Here is a 20104-nt window from a genome sequence, read left to right as displayed (position 1 = left end):
CTAAACTCACTGTGCATATACTGAATATGTGGGACTTAGTAAAGACAGTACAACTCAACGAGCCATTTTTGTCTCTTTGAGAGCAGTCTGGAATTCTTGGATGAGCTGTATGTACAATTAAATGCATGCATGACATATCCAGAGTCAATTATGCCCAGCAGTCATACCTCATGATCATCATATTCTCTTCATCATCATATTTTCTTTGCTTCTTTATTTATTTGTTTTTATTCCCTTTTTATTATCATCCCTCTTACTGACACTGACTTTCTGACTTGTGCATAGATCCTTATGGCCTACTTTTAAAATATTTTTTTTGTCTGCTTGTTCTCATCACTCTAACTTAAGCCCTTTTCAGACACGAGAAACGCACTGTTGCGGAGAGAGGGAGAGAGACTAGGTGAGGATAAAAAATCCTGCCTCAGGCATGGATAAGACTGGGTACATGCACTTTATTAAAAAAAGAAAAAAATGGCTCTATGGTCCCATTTCTGGTGATTAACATATTTTTTTTTCCATTAACCTAACCAAGCTGGATTTGTTTTGCCTAAACCTAAGCAAATATTTATTGAAATCTATGGTAAAAAGTTCAAACCTGGATTAAATAGAAAACAAACAAACACCGAATAGGAAAACAAGACTACAGTTGCATAAGAAAAAATACTTAGGTAGATTTGAAGTCTTACAATACTGCCGCTCTTTCCATTTCATGTAGCTTGAAAAGTTATTTTTTCTCTGCTGAATGAGTGATTTTGCTCTTTTTTAACACAGGAATAAATAAATCAAGTCACAGCTCATGCCTTTTTTTTCTTCTTTCTTCGATCAATGAAGCAGTGATGGCTCACAACATGATGTCTTCCACTTTCCCTGAAGTTTTTTTATTGACCAAAGTTTTTCACAGTACAATCAATAAGAATCTCTGTACACTCAGTGAACTCATGCACTCACTCATTTAGCAACATTGACTTTGAGCTGTGACCCATATCTGGCACCTCAGTCATGGGTATGTAACATGCAAGCTGAGCAAAAGGAGAAATAAAACCTTTCTAAGTGAAGGAATGGTGAAAAAGGAGGAAGATGGTGCATTTTGTTTTGCTGCCTATTAGCTGAGCATCTTGGTTAGAGAAACCACGCAAAAGAAACAAGAAATTAGGAAGCTTGTCATCGTGTTTCACTTTGTTATACTTTGTTTACGTGTGAGTGTGTATATATCCATGTGTGTGCATACAAACTGTGGTGTGGATTGGGGCTCTCACTTGAAGTCTAGGTTTTCTTGAGAGACACTGAGCAGTGTGTCTAAAGGCCACGTTTAGCCACAAAAGGAATGAATTAATGAAGTCGTGATCAATGGAGATCAACACATTCACATGTGCATGAACACAGACACACACTCACACACACAAATGGACACTGGGAAAAAAAGTCTAATTTATTCTCCTGAGAATAAAGATTAGTCCAGCGGCTAAACACATGTATATGTGTATTTGTGTGCGAGTGTGTGTAGGTTTCTTGTGGATAGGTGCATTAGTGGGTCTTGTATGTGTTGACAGAGAGTGCAAACAGAGGCGTGTGTGTGAGAGCTTTCTCCACATAAGTATCTCTCAAACATCCCAAAGTGGATTAAGTATAACCAAAAGTGCCCCCAAACACACACACACAGAAATTAAGTTGGCTGGTAAAAGTATCATCAGCTCATAGCCCCTGAGGGGAGCTGCATTTCAAGTCATTGATACCTTATGGAGAACATTGTGGAGTGTTTTTCCCTCTCCCTCAACCACTTGCTTCCAACATGTATAATACAACTTCATAACACAGGAAGGCACAGCCATTAGCATCCTGTTTTCTTCCTCTGAGCATTTCAGCATCTTTTAAATGATCCCAAACTTCTGAAACATTAGCAATGTAGCCTCTTTCTTTTTGTCCTTCTGTTGGATCTCTCGCGTCTGCCAAAAGCATTTGTGTTGCATTCTGTGAGGTGAGTGTGTGGTGGAGCTGAGAATGGTTATTAAATCTGGTGGTTTTTTAGTTGACAGGTGCTCCTTGTGTCTGTGGTTTTTCTGCACCACAAACCTTTTACGTGAACTCTACTTCTCCCAAGCTGTTTGCATATGTGAAAGCAAAAATACAGTTATTGGTTGCTGTTCTTTATGTTTGACTTGTGTTTCCTGTGTGAAATCATTATGATGAGCCATAAAGCCATAAAAGATACTGCTCAGACAAAAAAAAATTTCAGATATAACACAATGAAGAGGCAGTTTGAAGAAATGTCTGCAGAGTTGCATAGCAACAACCAACAAAACATTTAAACATGTGTCAAACACTTTTATTATTACATCATGACTCCTCCTCAAAACTGGCAAACAAAGAGTTCCCACACTCTAAACAGCATGATGCTTCATGTTCAATCTGAGCTAAATTTACACTCATTTACACTTTTTTTTTGTTATTTTGCATAGTTGACATAATGTAGAAACAGGACTAATAAGTGATGACAGAAAAAAATTAGGTGACTGCTAGGTGGTTTCATGTTATTGTTTCTGTATACAGCAGCGACATATGATTCAGCAGACAGCCACTGTGTTTGTAAAAGGTTTAGAAATTACCATCCCACGTCAGTATTTGAAATGAGTTGAGCTCATTTTCACAGCAAAATATCAGATTGGGGGGCATAGAAGGCCAAAATTAAGACAGTTTCTTTTAGTGTCAGACCAAAGAAAAAACAGCTCACAGCAGGATGTTGTGATGCTTCTGTAATCAGTGATAGAGTTTTTTAAATAAAGTGTTTCTCTACCAGAGGTGCCAAACCAAGAATTACAGAAGGAGAAGACAAGACACACAACTAAGAAGAAAACTCATTCATCTATGGTTAAGGTAGAACAACTTCCGCGTCTACCACTAAACAGCTAAATATGGAGCTGCATTAGATCCAAGGGTTGGGTTGATCATTTTTCTAGCAGAGCTTTTATCAAATTCTTCCACGCCTGACCGCGAGCCATTTCACCTGTCCAGAGCCACTTATCACCCCACACACGCTTGTGTTAACTGAACCCACAATGCACTTCGCTTTACAGTCCACTTCCTGTATTTGGTCTGCTTGTAGGAAGACAGAGTCCACTTCTTTAATCCGATTCAGAATTTGTTTTCGTATTCACAATACCTCAAACAAAGAACACTTTCCAAGCAAACAGACTAGGACTTAAATCTAAAAGGCTGGTGTGAGGAATGTGTGTTTTACTGGATGTAGAAATGATGCTGAATATGAACTTAATAACTAATCTCAGATTAGTTCAGTTAGGCTCAAACATGTTCTGTTTTGTTCAGTGTGATGTCATTCTGTGAATGCAACAGGGCACATGCCCATACTGTTAAAGGGTTTTTTATTTTTGCATTAACAGATATGTCCATGAATGCAACACGGCTTTTACTGTGGAAGTACAGCATTTTCTGGTTTTGGATTAACCGTACAGTTGACAGTAAAATGTCCTGGTAATTTTTTGCCAGGACATTGTCCGGTTTTCTACAGACATTTTTCTAAAAGTGTGTAGCTGAGGCAGAATCGCTGGTGTTGTGTAGTTGTACTCGTCTGCAGGTGCTTCTTCAAATGTGAAGTAGAGCTCTTTGCTGATAACAGGCACATATAATCACCCAGACATAATGTGCATTTCATCGTGGCTGCTCTTGTGTTTTTCACCTACTGATTTAAAATATTGAGAGATTTTGTAAAGCATAAATGTGACCCTCTCTGCTATTTTCCTAGATGAATGAGTTGTGCATGTGCAGTTATGTGTTCAGGACTGAATGTGAATGAGCAGGAGAAACAGGGAACCAACTAAGGTATATTGTTTTTCTCTTTATGCAATTTTTTTTATAATATGGTTGAATGACAACAGTAATGGAATGCTTATGTAAGAAAGTGACCAGTAATGGATAACTTAAATAGCAAAGGTAAAGCACAACCTTCCAATTACCACCAAAAAGTAATCTAAGTACTTTAGTGCATTATTAGCTGCCGCGTAGGAGATAGACATTTAGGATGATAAAGTCATGCATTTACTCAACTGGGATTACATAAACTTATCCTAAAGTTCACATGATGCCTCCAAGGGAAATGAAGCACATTTCCCTTGGAGGGCTCATGTGCTCACAGTTCCCCTGTGATTGTTCATGTGTGCAATACAACACAATAACCATATATCCATCTTTCAAAGATCCCAATATTCACACTTACAACTAATATTTGTGCATTCTTATACAACACATTGTAAGACATACATATGTGTGTCTTGTAAACTGTTAATATGTCATAATCTCACCAAAAATAACAATGTAATTCAGTGTTACAAAACTGTAAATTAAGACCTCAAACATCTCTGTCTGAAGGGAAAAACACTGGCAGTTACTGCTAGGTTACATCTTTGGATGTTTTTTTATAATTAGCTTATTTTCCTTGAAGAATGTATTTGCTTTCAAAACAACTTAAAGAGGTAGTAATTTGAAATAAGGCTTTATGGGATTCTTAACATTAGTGTTTTGATTTTATTGTTTCCAGGTGTGAGCATTCAGCTCAAAGCGCTGGTGTCTGTGTATAGCTGCATAGAGTTGAAGGCATATTTTATCTTTTTATACACTGACGAACCCGAGGCAACAAACAAACAGTTATCATGGCTTCTGAATATGTAAAAATTTATTTCTGAAGTTATCAATCCGCTAAAAAATGAGTCTGTGCTTCTTGGAATGGCATGGGATGACAACTTTTCAAATGGGGTCTATGAATATGCTAATCTGGTCTCAGCCACATTCCCTGTCGTCTACAATTCTTCTACTACACTATGCAATGTCTAGTTCTAATATTGGCTAATTTACCTGAAAATGTTTTAACCAGAAAAAGAATTTCATGAAAAAAAAGAGGCAAACTGCATAGGGTGGCACTTTGTGCAAAACACATTTAAAAAATAACCAGCTGAGAAAAATGCCCAATTGTACAACCAGAGTTGCCCGGGTGAATGTTTAAACATCAGATTGATCATTTATTTAGTGGCAAAACCCCGCTGTTTTGGGGTCAAATTTGCAAAGCAGCGGCCCAAAAGAAGAAAGATTGCAATGGTCTCTCTGGCATTTTGGAAGGGACATTAGGCAAGGCAAGATTATTTGTATAGCAAATTTCATGTACAAGACAATTCAAAGTGCTTTACATAAAACATTAAAAGCGTTACAGCAGGGTGCAGGAAGCAATAACAAAAACATCACAATGTCTCCAAATAATTTAATCAACTTCTACTGTAGGTTCACAGATTTCAGTAAGACATGAAAGCTCACAGAATCTGATTATGAGCTACTATAGCCACAAAATGAACCAAACATGTCACGTTTTCTCATCTTCATGCTGCATGAAGAACCTAGCGCCACCTATCTTCTCCATCCAGCTTGCGTTATCTCTGGTTATGAGGAGAGGTTAACTTCTCCTTTCATTTGTTCCTATCATTGTATTGAAATGAACCATCTTTCTGAAACTTTTTCACATGTGCACACCTAAAATTTTCAGGTGCTTGTGCAGGATCAGTATATTTTGGTCACTGGGTTATCTTTTCAGAGGATAGTATTTGAAGAAAAAAAGTATTTATTTAACCCATTTAACTGTTAAAATAGAATTACCAATATTTTGATAATGGCTTGATTTTGGTTTTGAATGAATGAATGAATGAATGAATACTTTAATGTCATTGCATGAATCTCATACAACAAAAGTTCACCACCCCCTACAAAAAACTGCACACATACTCAAACATTCACACTTATTCCCACTTATAACACCTCCCCAAACACACACCCATCCTCAAACATTAAAAATAAGCAATGGAAACACATTAACAAAATTAAAAGCAATAAAATAGACAATAACAGCAATAAATAGATAAAAAATGAAGTAGTGCAAAATTGAGGCAAAGTGAAAGTGAGTGCAAAACAATGTACTTTGCACTGCAGTGCCATAATCAGTTGTTACTGTCAGTTGTAATGTATTGTATGTATTGTAAGGGGGAAACAGGCAGACGAGAGAGAGAGTTCAGCATTCTCACTGTTGCCGGGTAGAAACTGTTAGAGAGTCATACAGTGTGTGTTCTAAGTGACTTGTACCTTTTACCAGAGGGCAGCAGCGTGAACTAGTTGTGACATGGGTGGGAGATGTCTTTCACAATAGAAGAAGCAATGCTGCAAATTTTCAAACTATAACGTTTGTTTGAGAAACGTTATAGTTTGAATTGTTTAATTGTCTTGTTCATGAAAAGTGTTATATAATTAAACCAGCCCTTCCTCGCCTCGACTAAACTTGATTTTTATTGGAAGAAGACTTAAATATTCACTTGTAATACAATATAAGACAGAATGGCTGATCAGCTTAAGAAAGTATTTTGATTTGTTTTAAACCTTATTTATAAATGTGCAAAAGCCTGATTTTTATTGGTAATAATAGTTTTTGGGGCATTTAACTGGGTGTCAGCCTCCAGCTTGAATTTCCTTATTATCATCATGTTTCTCCCTTTTAATCAAATAACCAATGTTTTGCATGTTTTTGCTCAGCAGAGTAGAAAAGGTCACAGTGAAACAAACAAAGCGTTCAACATGAACAAGACATCATAGTGGTGTGAATAAAAGTAGAAGTAGAACAGATTGATACTTAAAAAATATTTTCACAGTTAGACTTGTATGCTATAAATGTGTAAATGAATTTCCACGTTTTATTCAATAGATTTGTTGAATGTATGATTTTTTGCATGTTTCCTGAAATAAGCCTTGGCTCACCTCCCTATTACTCTCATTGGTGTCTTTAGGAGTTCTGAATTATGTGTTTTTTTATTTATTGATATATTTTTTTTGTCCCAGTGTAGAGAAAGTGCTTGTCTCATGTCTGCCTGGCAACAATAACACACAAGACTTTTTTTGTACATTGTAGTGTGTAAACAGCTCATCCAGAGTTTCAGACTCTACTCAGAAAGTTGCTCATACAAGCATACACACACACTAAGGAAATACTAACTATCAGTATCCATCGTTCAGTCAGTGTGTGCATGCAGTGAGTGTGTGTATGCCTGCAGGTCCTGCCTCAGGCTATTCTGACGTCAGAAAAACCAAGCCTGACAGCCAGATATGGCTTCACTCTATGGAAGCTATCGGCAAACACTCTCTCACACACACACATAAACACTTTTGTCAAAATATACTATGGGGCTGTTCTCCCTGAGGATGCACTTACTGTGCAAGACCTGCACATATCCACCCTCTAATGAGCGGAGGACAGACAGGAGTAAAAAGGTGAGGAAAAAGTATTGCTTACAAGATTCTGAGAAACATAAAATCCTACTATTCATAATGAGGTGCTATATGTTTGTGTGTGACAAAGGAGAGTGTCTGAACATGTGTAACAACATGAATTTAGTAGATTTCATATGTGTCTACATTTGGAAATGGGTTTCTGTCTCTTTGTCTCTCTGTGCAGATGAGATGAATTTCATTAGACCATTTCCTTTTTAAGCCTGTTTCTGGCCATGTGTATGCCTTACAGTCACATGCACGCAAATGTACTAACACTAAAATACTACACACCATATACACACGAACACACGCGCACACACACAGGCCTTAGATGAGAGCCACTCTGTGAGCAATGAGGGAATTAGTGTTTATAACAAGCTAGAAGAAGACCCCATACTGGGAACTCTGCAGAGGAAATACATTTAATTGATCCAACACATGCACACATTCACACAAACACACACACATAAACCATTAATATTATGTCCAGCTATGTCTTACTCTCATTACACTTAATACCTTAAGTTATATGGGCATGTGTGCATTGAGCATGAGTATCCATTCACTCTTGTATATTGATGAAAATGAGTATCAAGCGCTGTAATTGTGATAATTGGTCCTTCATCTCCTTCTTCTTCTCATCTCACTTATTTCTTCCCTCCTGTGTAGTCTGCCATGTCCCCATGTCACTTTTATTTGTCCTACTTTCATGCTGCAGCATCCTGATAAGTCTTGGGACCAACCTAAGGCTGCCGCATGCTCCACTCAGTATGGAGTATGTACTCGTCTACTATAAGGCAATGAGCACATGAATGAGTGAATTTATTTTCTTCTGTTTAATGCCATTACATTTTAACGTGGGGATATGTTTTGTTGGCCAAAATGATATTGATGGCCATACGAAAGTGCTTGCAGCTTTGTCTGGAATATTCATGGTGTTATTATTTCCTAATTACACTCAGTGCAATTTTGCATAATGTTATGAATCTAATCAAATTTTCTCTGAAGGATTTAAAGCCCAAGGTTCTTCTTATCCTGAAAAAAAAAACAAAAACAAAATAAAAAACAAAATAGTTTTAGACCTGTTTGTTTAATAAACCATGGGAGTTCTTTATTGATCAATAAGAACCAGCCTGTTGTGTTGTGTTAAACACGGATGAGGAGGCTCTTGTTGGCACGCAAGAAATAGAGTTTCAAGGTGAAGGCAACTTAATCTTATTAAAAGTATGAAACTGGATAATTATGGTGGGCTTAATTACCCATTTGAGGGCTTTTGGGACATAATTTCCTTCTGTAAAATAGCATGTACTTAAAATGACTGTACTTGTTTAAATGTTTTAAATGTTTTTTAAATGCACATACTTGCATATACACAAACATGCAATCATATTCCCACTCTCCCTGCATTCCTGTTAGTATAACATTTTAAACATATTGTGGGATTGCCATATAAATAGTAACCCCTCATGATTGTCTTCCGCAGTCCATAAAAATAAGAATAAGAAAACATTTATTAGACCTCAGTGAGTTACTGAGAATAAACCTCTCGAAGTAAGAGTAAGTAGTTAGTAGAGGTAAGAAGAAAACCATGAGGTGACAAACATGCAGGGGCAAGCAGAGGTGAAAGAGTAAGAAAAGGTGACAAAAAGAGGCAGGGAAAGACTAGAGGCTTGTGGGCGAAATTATGCCTGGATGTGGAGTAACACGTGTGTCCGCTGTAGAAACACCGTCAGAGTGACATCTCAAACACTAATGAGGGGCAAATATATTCTGCCTGCTTCTCTGCCATGTAAAGACAGATGAAGTGAGGTGCACTGAGCTGTGTTCGGCTGCAGCTATGGTTGTTAGTGCTGACATGTTGGCTGACATGTGTCATCTCCTGTTCACATTGGCAGACTAACTTTTCTCTCATTTCCTGAGGCAAACATTGACATCCTTGTTAATTAATTTTAGAAACACACAATCACACACATCATACCATGGACCTAACAAATCCACTCTAACATCTCCTAATAACTGCAGACATCACGATTTGTATAACACAATGCTGGTAAAGGCTGCTGAGAGTCTGTCTTGACTGTGACAAGGACACGGTGATGCAACTGAACACTTACCAGGCAACAAAAAACGACTGCAGAAGCAATTTCTTGTGACAGTAGGTGAAATATTTGCATATTTCTAAAACTATTTCACATTAAAAGCCAAAGTGAGTATGAAATCAGCCCAACCCTTTGTAACTCTTCATGTATGTTATTCTGTATGCATTCACTCATGAGCTGAAACATGTAGATGTGCACACATAAGACAGAAATTCTTCTTTTCTGTTCACCAAGACTTGTACTGAGCTTAATATGTTAAGAAAGCCAAAGAGTTCAGCCAGTAAATAGCAGATTTTCTGAGGATAACCTTGATGCCTAGAGTCTCTGAAACACTTCCCTTCTGAGTTGATACGAAGATACCTTATTCCATTTAATTCGTTTTTTGAGCCTTGCTGCAGCTTGTACATAACACTTGCGAACACAGACACCCACAGATGCAGAGACAAGCACTAGCTATTTCAGATGCTGAAGATAAAGTGTGATGTTGCAGAGAGCTCGGTGCAACCTTACATTTGATTTTGTGTGTTTATGGTTTTGCATTTAAAAGTTCAAATCAAAATGCAGGGCAAGCTATGCAGTTGTAATAATTATTTGCTTTATAATATATGGCCCAATTCCAAGAAATTACACTAAAATAATCATGATTCACATCGTATATTTGCAAATTCAGTCATGCTTTATTATGTTAACTTATTTGTCTTTTATTAAAAATGTGCATAATCTGCACTTTTGTAGAGCCATTTGTCTGCCTGTGCAGCCTGGTCTCATTTTGTATATTTAGCTGAGTGGCAAGAACTTAGCAGCCAGCAGTTGTAATAAGTTTTTAGAGTTTATGTTTTGACACAAGCCATCATTTTGTCCTAACTTTAACCAGTTTTCTATGCCTCACCTTAACCTAGCTCTTTAAATGTGTAAAACAGCAAATAACAACTTAATCCTAAAATGTTTCGGTGTGAAGACATTTTAAAACTACATTGGGTGGAATGAGTCTTAATGAATTCTTCAGCTCAATTGTTGTCTGTGTGTCAGGCGAGCCAGAGGGAGAAGCCGGACACAAGCCAAAGTGTTTAATTAGGCCTCTAGCACAGAGGTCTAGGGAACATAGACCAACAGAGACCAACAGAGACAAACAAAGACCAACAATACAACACAAAGCATCAATCTGGACAGGGAGCCTATAGGGAGACAACCAGGTGCAGACTAATGATAATGATGATGGGATGCAGGTGAGATCAAAAATGGCTGGAACAGAGGGATTCTGGGTGATGTAGTGCAGGAACAGGTGGTTAGTACTAAGGAGAAGTGGAGCGCACCCGAGAGGTGGATGTAGGCATGACACTGTGTGATTCCACCACCAACCCCTCCAGCCTCTAAATGTTTCTTTACTTGCTTGTTAAGAGTTATTACTATTTTCTGAACATGTTTCAGCTGTACCACAACAAATGCTGTAAAAAGCTGCTCTGTAGACACATAAGATCAAGTTTGTGACTGTTTTACATTTTGTTATGAGAGTGGGTTGGTCTGTCAACATTATTATACAGAATCTATCATTTTCAGTTTAACTCAGCTTTGTAGAGAAGTGTACATTGTTCAAAGAAACCCCTGTTAGATTATAAATTTCTTCTTTTGTTCCATTAGTCCATTTTGCTTGTTGGAATTAAAAAGCGGAAGATTCCCTCCCTCCAATTCTGTTTCAAAAGTAGACAATCTCATCAATACTACACACAGACAGCGTTAGGGCTTTGCCCCTGTAAGTATTCAGTTTGTTTTTACTTCTTGTGTTTTTACTCAAATTAGAAACAGCAGATGTTCTCACTTATAGTCTCCAACATCCCTGCTCTTGGGTTACTAAAACTTTATGTAGGTGCCCTTATTCAAAATGTTTGTAGTCCCTTTTGTTGTCAGGTTCAGGATGTCACTTGCTGTGTAGACAAGTTCCATAATTCAAGTAATGGGTCAGTTTGGTTGGATCAAAATTCTCCATCATCTCTCCTCAAGGCATAGGGACTGTCAGTGATTGTTGCTGCTTTTCAACAGATCTGCTTGCAGACCAAAGCATTAATCCCTTTTGGTTTCTGTCTTCCCTGGTGTCTGTTATTCATCAGGTTTTGTTGGTCAATCTTCAAGCCCCTCCCTTAACCCCTATGTTTCCTCTTTCATTTTAAGATGTCCATACTTGCCAACTTTGGTATTCCAGTTATTGTAGGAGAAGGGAAGCCATCAAGTAAGTGTCTTTGGATACCTTTCTGATGCCCATAATCCAGAGAAAGGAACCAGCTACATCTCCACTTATTAATCTTTTCACAACCAAATGTCTTGGTGTACTCTTAGCGGTTGCACAAATATACCCAATGACATTAATTCTGATTTCTACTTCTACTACTCTTACTGAGTCAGGTTACTCTTGGAAAAGAGATTTCTAACTTTATTGAGGTTTTATCTGGTTAAATAAAGGAGAAACAACTTTGTAATATTGAAATAGTAATGGTGAAACTTTTCAGCGTGGTCTGAATATAAGATTCACTATTTTTTCATTCCTTGATTTTTTTTTAATGAGCATCAGTGGACAAGTTTCTAACCAACTTTTTTTTTAATCCATATTTTGACGCACCTTTTGGATAAAAGTTTGAACATAAAGGTGTGTTTTGTCTGATTCCAAAAAGTGTTGTGCCACATAAGGGAAGTTGGAAACGCCTAATCATCCGTGGTGAATATGTTGCTCACATGATCATGTAAATGATTGGCTGTTTCTGTCTCCTTACAACACACTTGGTCAATAGCAATGAACCCCAGTGGGGCTACCTGCAATAATCTGGTAGTTCAGGATGAATGCTGTGAATTAGTGTTGTCTTGTTAGTGTGTTTTCTCGTACTTTCAGAGTTCAGGGACAGCATTTGATATCATCATGAAAAACAATGACTCATAATCCATTATCAAAGTGTGTTAGCACACATGCTCATGCAACATGTGCATACATGCACACTCTAGTGCAAAGATTCACAGTTACGAAGCTGTGAAGTTGATAGGTATTCTCAATACCTCTGCAGTTCTGTGTTTGTTCTGTTCTCATTTAAAGTGTTTTCTCCGACCACCTATTCACCTCAATACTCTTCATTTTTCTCCAAGCTTTTCTGTTCCTGTCGTTTCACACTTCTTACTTCATCTTCCATCTTTTCCACTCCTTCCCTCTCATCACCTTTTCCATCAGATCCTCCGAAACATCCTACCATATATCCTCCTACTCTTTACCAACTTCAAGGCTCATACTGACTCAGTATTCTGCAGGTATTGTGTTTTATGGCATCTGAGTCAGGAACATAATCCATTGGCACAAGGAGAGGAGAAGTTAAAATATATGTAAAACAGAGAACAAAAACCAACTGATTACCTCTCTTCACATCTAAAAACTTCCAGTTTTCTACTCACTTTTAGGTAGCTATCCAACTTTTTAGTCTAAGGGTAATTTATATCATTATTTAGATTTTTCATGGCAGAAATGATACATCCACAAAAACAGTGTGATGGGGATACAACAGTCTCCCCAAACTTGTCCTCTGCTTTCTACTTCTTTTTCAATAACACCCCGGAGGATGCACCTCACAATCGGACTCTGTGAGGCCAGAGGGGTTCAATGGTAAGGGCAATGCGATCAGGGCCAGTGATGAAGCTTAACAAGATGAAGCCTCCAATTTGCACCACAAAATGTCCATGGAATGTAGCCAGTGTGTTATCTTATGGATATGTGATGCCCAATAATAAACCATAAGTTGCTCCACAGAGTAAGTCCCTTCAGTCATAAAATGCATCATGAAGAGGAAAAAAAACACATATAAGTTGAATTTATTTTTAAATTTATTTCACAAAATCCAAGACCAACAACAAACATTTAATCTGGAAAAGCAAGTTATTCAACCACACAATAGCACACAGAACAACCAATCAATTAATCAATTAATCCAATTTTATTTATAAAGCACTTTTCATGCATAAGTAGCACAAAGTGTTTAAATAAAAAAAATCCACACAAAACAATGTTTACAAATAAAAAGAATATAAAACAGCAACAGCAACCATCGTCCACTCCCCAGCCTGCTGAAGTATATCCATGTAGTTGGAATTGTAGTGCAGCCGGGCTGTAACTGCCCAGGGCTAACACGTGGACCCGGCTTTGGTTGACGTGTGTGGTGGGCTATGTCCAGCCGTGGCTCACCTTGTGATTGAAATGCCTCCTTTAAGAGCAAAGCGGCCACTGCAGTTGTGATTTGCATCCTCAGGAATCCACATCCACAGCCATTTATTACCTATACAGTCGCCATCATTTGTGTTTTTTACCTCTATATCGAAATTTTTGTACTGTAATAAATGTATCTTCAAAGTCAGAGTTTTTGTTTGTCAACAAAGACGGTATTTGCTTGCCATTACCTAAAAAAGTTACAGGCCAACATATTTGATGGCCCCTTACTGCCAAATGATCTTTATCACACTGGATACACTTTGTTCCTTCAAGTTTCAATGTGCTCCTTATACATCATGCCAGCTTTACCTTCCCTGTCCAGGGCCTTGTCATGGGAATGTGGCTGCAGTTATGTAATCTACTGGCTTCAGTAAATTCCCCTGCCATCTCACTCGGGCATTACATTCACAAAGGAACGCACATATGGACCCACATGTACACACATGTACACTCCCTTCTGCTCACACTCATATCCACACGTGTGACATATCCTAAACAACCTTTGCACTTGCTCAGATACACACTCGCATATGCATGTACACACACACATGGTGTATCCCTGCACTCTGGATTAGGGGTACAGATTAGAGATTAGGGCCAGTGGTTGGATTACACAATATTCTCCAGCCCCTCCTCCACATATCGTCTACAATTTTGATTCTACACAACACACAAATACACACGCACACACACAGTCAGGATTTTACGTCAATAATATTCATTTTTTTCATCTAGAGTTAGCACCTGAAAAATGTCATTAAATCTGAGGATTTGTATTGTCTTTCTTTTTTCATCTTTGTTTTATACTCTCCACTCAGTTTATTTCTGTCTATTGCTCTTTCATTCACTTGTACACACAACATAGCCACAAAGCCATCCTCACAGGATCACAGCCTCCCTTTAGATTTACTCTTTAGTGCAAAGCTTCCTTTTTAATGCCCCATTTGCTACTATCACATAATTTTCCAGCCTGGTCAATTGCATGGTCTTCTCTTGACATGGCCGTGAGCCCTACACAAGCAAGATGTTGTGTGGGTATCTAAAAGACACAAGTGAAATATTAAAAGGAAAGGGTAGAGCCAGGTATTTAGAGGAGTAGCATCTTTAGGATGGATAAGTGAAGCTTCCAAGGAATCTGTCTCCTACAGTAGATGGAGTGTTTAAAAGATGTGGGTGAGGATTGCCTGAGGACTGTTATGAGATGGTATATTGATTGCTGATTCACTGTCTTGATTCTCGATTTTCTACCTGGGCGTTTGGGACCTCCTGTGGGGTCACATGCTATTTCAGGGTGGACGTGATAAGAGGACTGTGTCTGTGAAGTGCATGCCTGAAAATATGAGGAAAACCAAAAAAAAATAATAATAATACACTCATTCCAAAAATTATATTCTGTTTACTGTACTGTACAGCAGTATTACACTGAGTATTTACTGGGTTAACAGTGATTATGAGGTGTGAGGAGAAGTCATTCTGAGCGATGTTTGCAGAAACTCTAAAAGGTCATTTGGTACTGATGTAGGTCAAAAAATTTATCAAAACTAACACACACACATCTACATGTACAAATGTAGACTGCAAATAAACAGGACATTTTCTTGTCATTAAAAGCCAGTGCTGTCAGTGTTACTGGGGACACTTGTGGTTTCTAAAGGAGCCAGCTGCTTCGGGGATGCAGGGACACTGCCCTTTATAAACCAAGTTTAACTTGAACTTGACAGACGTTACACAGAATCTACAGGCTTTAGCAGAAAAGGGAGAAGCTTAGCGGGAAGCTTAGTATCTGTTGACAAGGCTGGCACGCAACCAGGCTTTCAGAGGCGTTAGTATCTAGATTTGTTGAGAAATTGCCTGGTCGTATCACTGACATACAGTAGCATATCAAAGCAAAGTACTGACACTCATGTGGTCTCTAACTTTGACCACTGAGGGGTTTCAAAGTAAATCTGTTATTTATTTAACACACTTGTCCATATTTCTCCGTGAACGCTTCATTTTTATTTTCATTTATTTTCAATTTCAACTTATTTTTCCTCATGTAGAGCCATTTTTAAAACATTTTTCTCTTTGTTGGTAGGTGAATGCCGTCATGCCATTTGGGTGCCTTGCCCTACGAGACGGGCGGACTTACGATAGCATATCTGATGTCACAGACAAATATGAGTTTGGTCAAGTCCTTCGAGCGTGAGTAGCAAAGCTATATGTATGGATTTCTGTCACCTTTCCCTCTCTATTCCCTTCCCAGTCTTCCAATTATTTTTCAGTTCACTTAATGACTTTTAATTTATTCTGGACAGTGTTCATTGCAGATCTGGTTTGGCGCACAAAAATTTTGGAATGCAAAAAGGAAATAGAAGCTGGTGAATGACAGGTCTTGAGAAGCCTTTTCTTCAATTCAAACCAACCAGAGATTAAAATAAATTTTAATGTTTTGTGACATGATTTCCAAAGACCTGTCAATATCACAGTGCTGTTTAAACTGGCTGAAAACTGGCCATTTTCATCTCCCACACATCCCTGCTTAAAACGGTGCAGATATCCATATATACACACTAACCATACACACAAATACCACTCAGCGTAAGAGGCCATATGGCAACATCAGCATCTGGCCTCAGAGATTTCTGCTCATCTTTTACATAACACACAAACACACATACATGCACATGCACACACACAAGTATACAGAAAAAAAAGTCAGAAATAAGCAGCAGCATGTTTTTGTTTTTATTCTTTTTAAAGAAAATTAATTTTTAAAAAAGTAAAAATTGTAAAGCCTCATTGAAGTAAAAAAAAAAAAAAACAAATACAATTGTTTCTTTTTTATTCTGAATGCACCTATTCAGGAACAAAAGCAAGGAACAAAAACAGATAAGAAAAAAACACATCATTTGTTTTATTTCTTATTACTAGATTGTATACAAAGATATTTTCTATTAATTTAAAGCTTTATTATGAAAAACTGCAGACAAATTTCCCATCACACCATTTCTTTAAATGAATTTTCATGAAGTACCGTATGCTCCAAAGGCTGAAAACCTGACGATGCACAGCTGATGGCAGCAATAGATCCACTGCAGACCTGTTATTTACAACCTATTTATTCAACCTTACGACTCACCTCCCAATTAAATTCTTTCACTGTATTTCACCAGCACAGCTTGCGTACTTTTGAATATTATTCTCCATCTCTCTTGGGCCATTATTGTCAGATGCGCTCTAAAAAAAAAAATCTTAAGACATTTTTATGCTTCACTTCAACACACAACATATTTTATCATTTCTCTTACATTTACCTTTTCTTCCTCTTTCAATCTGTCTTTCTGTCTATTTTTCCTTACTGCGTAGGAAGGAGTTCTGCGAGCTGTGCCTGGCAAAGGACAGACAAACAGACAAGGTGTTTGTCTGCAAGAAATTCCTCAAGAAGGACGGCAGGAAAGTCCGCAAGGCTGCCAAAAACGAAATCATGATACTGAAATTGTAGGCAATTAGTGTGTCAGCAGATGGATGAATGGTTTAACTATTTAGAGAGAAGGACACTGACAAGAATGTTTATGTATTTGACATTTCAACTGTAAACATGTATTGGACAATAACATAAGCTACATGGCTCATGTTCCATCTTATTGACTTTTTTGACTGTTCCAGGGTCAATCACCCAAACATCCTTCAGTTAATAGATGCATTTGAGACCAGGAAGGAATACTTCATCGTCCAGGAACTGTAAGTATGTCTTGTGGCTTTTCACCATTTCCTGCACAAGCATTATTGATAGATAGTTCATGTCCATTTTGTGTATTCATGTATCTTACACACACACAGACACACAAAACTGATTATTTCAGGGGTGGAAGCTGAGTCTTTGCTCTTATTACTGTGTGCTCTGGTTCTCCCCTCAGCAACAAGGGAAGGTGTTAGATTTGATGAGATATTTGCTCTCAGTAACACTCAACATTACACAGTGGCCCTGAAGCACTGCTTTGCAACAAGACAGTCTCTACGGAGCGCTTGGGATCGATTTACCAGAACTCAAACAATGCACATCATTTGGGACATGCACAATTCAACATTTGAAACTTTTACTTTAAGTTGTAATATTGATTGGAGTGGACAAAGGATTTTTCCTACTGAAATACAGGAAAGCAAACTGTTATCAAAGTAACTGCAGTCAACAGTGTGTGCATCAGGCTGCCCATGTGTAGCTCACACTTTGGCTTAAGAAATAGTCGTCCTGCTGAGAGCAATATAGGATAATCATTCCCATCATTTATCTCTGAAGTTAACCAAGTCTTTTAGAGTAAAGGCAATTGTTCTGATTTCTAATTGCTCAGCAGTGCTAGCTGTAGGTCAGTAAAACTAAAACACTTTACTAATGGTCAAAAATAGCTGTAAGTGATTTGCAGTCCTGGTAAAACAATCATTTATATTCATGTAGTAGTGTGCCTACTGATGGGAGCCTGTGATTGCATGCAGTGCCACAGGAGGAGATGTGTTTGACTGGATTCTGGACCAAGGGAATTACACAGAGAGAGACGCTTCCAATGTTATCAGACAAGTCCTTGAAGCTGTGGCATACTTACACTCCCTCAACATTGTTCACAGGAACCTGAAGGTACAGTTTCGCTGACTTTCTACCTCACTCTTCCTTATGGTATATTTAGTTGTTCATTTATATTCCATCTAATGGGGACTGCAACCCAGCTGGGACTACAGTCTCCACACAGACACATACTGGCATTCACATTGTTTTTTGGGTAAGGTCTTAGAATTTTGTTAACATTAGCATTTGCATTAGGTTATATATATTTTAGGAAGGAATCCCCAGGGGGATTGAATATATCAAGATGTGGTGCATAAGAGTGTATGTTCGTCAGTAACAATAATTTTTAAATAGACAGGCTACTTACCAGTAGAAATAAAGGAGGGGTTATAGCTAACAACTTTATAACATGAGTGAAACTTTTCAACGTATCCCAGAAAGCAATATTCAGTCAACAGAATCTCCGTGGGACTACATAAAAGCATTGCTCTTCCATCTCAATTACTGACTAAACATTAGATGATAACATTTCCACCATGGGACTAAACATTGACTTTATGGCTTAGAACTATCTCTTGTGACAGTCACTTCTGCAGACAGATTTATATCTGTAGCCATTGTTATCAACCCATTAAGATGGAGCAACATCATCCCACTGCCTTCAGACTCCCCCTAGTGGTAAAAGCTGGACTTTTACTTCAGTCTTTATTAAACTCACAGTGTGCCAAATCAACCAATCCAACTAAATTACAAGTGACATATTCAGATAAGTCTGGATACAGAAATGTGTTCCTAAAAAGAAGCCAAGATGTGTCATTGGGCTGTTTTCCCACCCTTTTTGTCATAAATGGGTTGCATAATATTTCATTCAGCTGTAATTATGGATTCAGTGATACATTTACTTTCTTGGTATGCAAATACCTGATAGTCCCACTGTCAGCTTTTGCTTGACTTATCATACTAATTTAAACATGCTTAACAAGTAAAATCAGAAATCCAATTCTCTATCAAGATAAAAAAAAAAAGAAAAACTACTAACTTACTGTTTTTACATCTTCAAGGGGAAGATAAAAAATCTAGACTTAAACATGAAACTTGTGAACATGTAAGTACATTTATAGTGGTGTGAAAAGGTCTATTTCCTGTGAAAATCTTTGGCTTTTTTGACACAATGCATGATTAAATCTCTCCCTAAACATCAGCAAACTAACTTTTTCAATGAATCATCCAACAAATTCTTCTCTTAGCTTAGTTCGACCAGGTGTTTTGAACAAATGTCCACCACTTTTTGGCATTAGCTTGTTGTAAATCTTTACCATTTCTCAATTCAAAACTCTCTCATCTACAAGATGGTTTATGGACTAAATTCCTTTAAAGTGGTAGAAAATGTGAAAAATAGACAGTGATCTACCTTTACCTGTCATCTATGTGGTCGGTTCTGGTCAAGTAATTAAGTGAAGTATTTTCCACATCATTTTGAAGGATTTGATATCTTCAAATATGGATATGCAGATCATATCTAAACTCCTTCAATGACTCTTCAATCTGAAGAGCAGAACTTCAGTTTTTACCAGTTTTCATGGGAATGCTTATGCCTTATTCTTCTCTTGTTTTGTAGCTGGAAAACCTGATGTACTACACAGAAAACAACCATAACAAAGTAGTTCTACGAGATTTCTACCTGTCCAGATTTGAGAATGGACCCATCACAGAGCCATGTGGAACACCAGAATATCTGGGTAGGTTGTGCACTATTAATTTGTGTCTTTGGTTTTTTTCCCTTCTTCTTCTCTTTCATTCTCATGGGCACCCATCCACTATTTTTCTGTTGGGAATATAGTCATTGACACACACTTTACCCTTCTGAGTTAACTTTCTTGTGCTGCTGACAGCATCTTTTTTTCAGTGTATGCTAAAGATAGT

The 20104-nt window shown here is 37.7% G+C and overlaps 1 protein-coding gene across 2 annotated transcripts in view; it reads left to right on the top strand.

Moving 5' to 3' along the window:
* camkvl (CaM kinase-like vesicle-associated, like) overlaps positions 1 to 20104 on the top strand; it is a 42598-nt gene that overhangs the window by 16795 nt on the left and 5699 nt on the right. Inside the window, exons 2-6 of one of the 2 annotated variants that reach the window (XM_042004487.1) lie at positions 15719 to 15825; positions 16990 to 17121; positions 17290 to 17364; positions 18115 to 18253; positions 19800 to 19920. In XM_042004487.1, coding sequence (XP_041860421.1) covers positions 15731 to 15825; positions 16990 to 17121; positions 17290 to 17364; positions 18115 to 18253; positions 19800 to 19920 — 562 coding nt within the window. In that variant the 5' untranslated portion in view covers positions 15719 to 15730. Of the gene's footprint in view, positions 1 to 15718; positions 15826 to 16888; positions 17122 to 17289; positions 17365 to 18114; positions 18254 to 19799; positions 19921 to 20104 lie in introns of those variants that run through there. The other variant, XM_042004486.1, reaches the window with a different exon arrangement.

The sequence above is a fragment of the Melanotaenia boesemani genome, chromosome 13 (assembly GCF_017639745.1).
Source record: "Melanotaenia boesemani isolate fMelBoe1 chromosome 13, fMelBoe1.pri, whole genome shotgun sequence".
Taxonomy (NCBI): domain Eukaryota; kingdom Metazoa; phylum Chordata; class Actinopteri; order Atheriniformes; family Melanotaeniidae; genus Melanotaenia; species Melanotaenia boesemani.
Note: the sequence above shows the minus strand (reverse complement) of the source record. Positions and strands in the feature narration are given on the sequence as shown.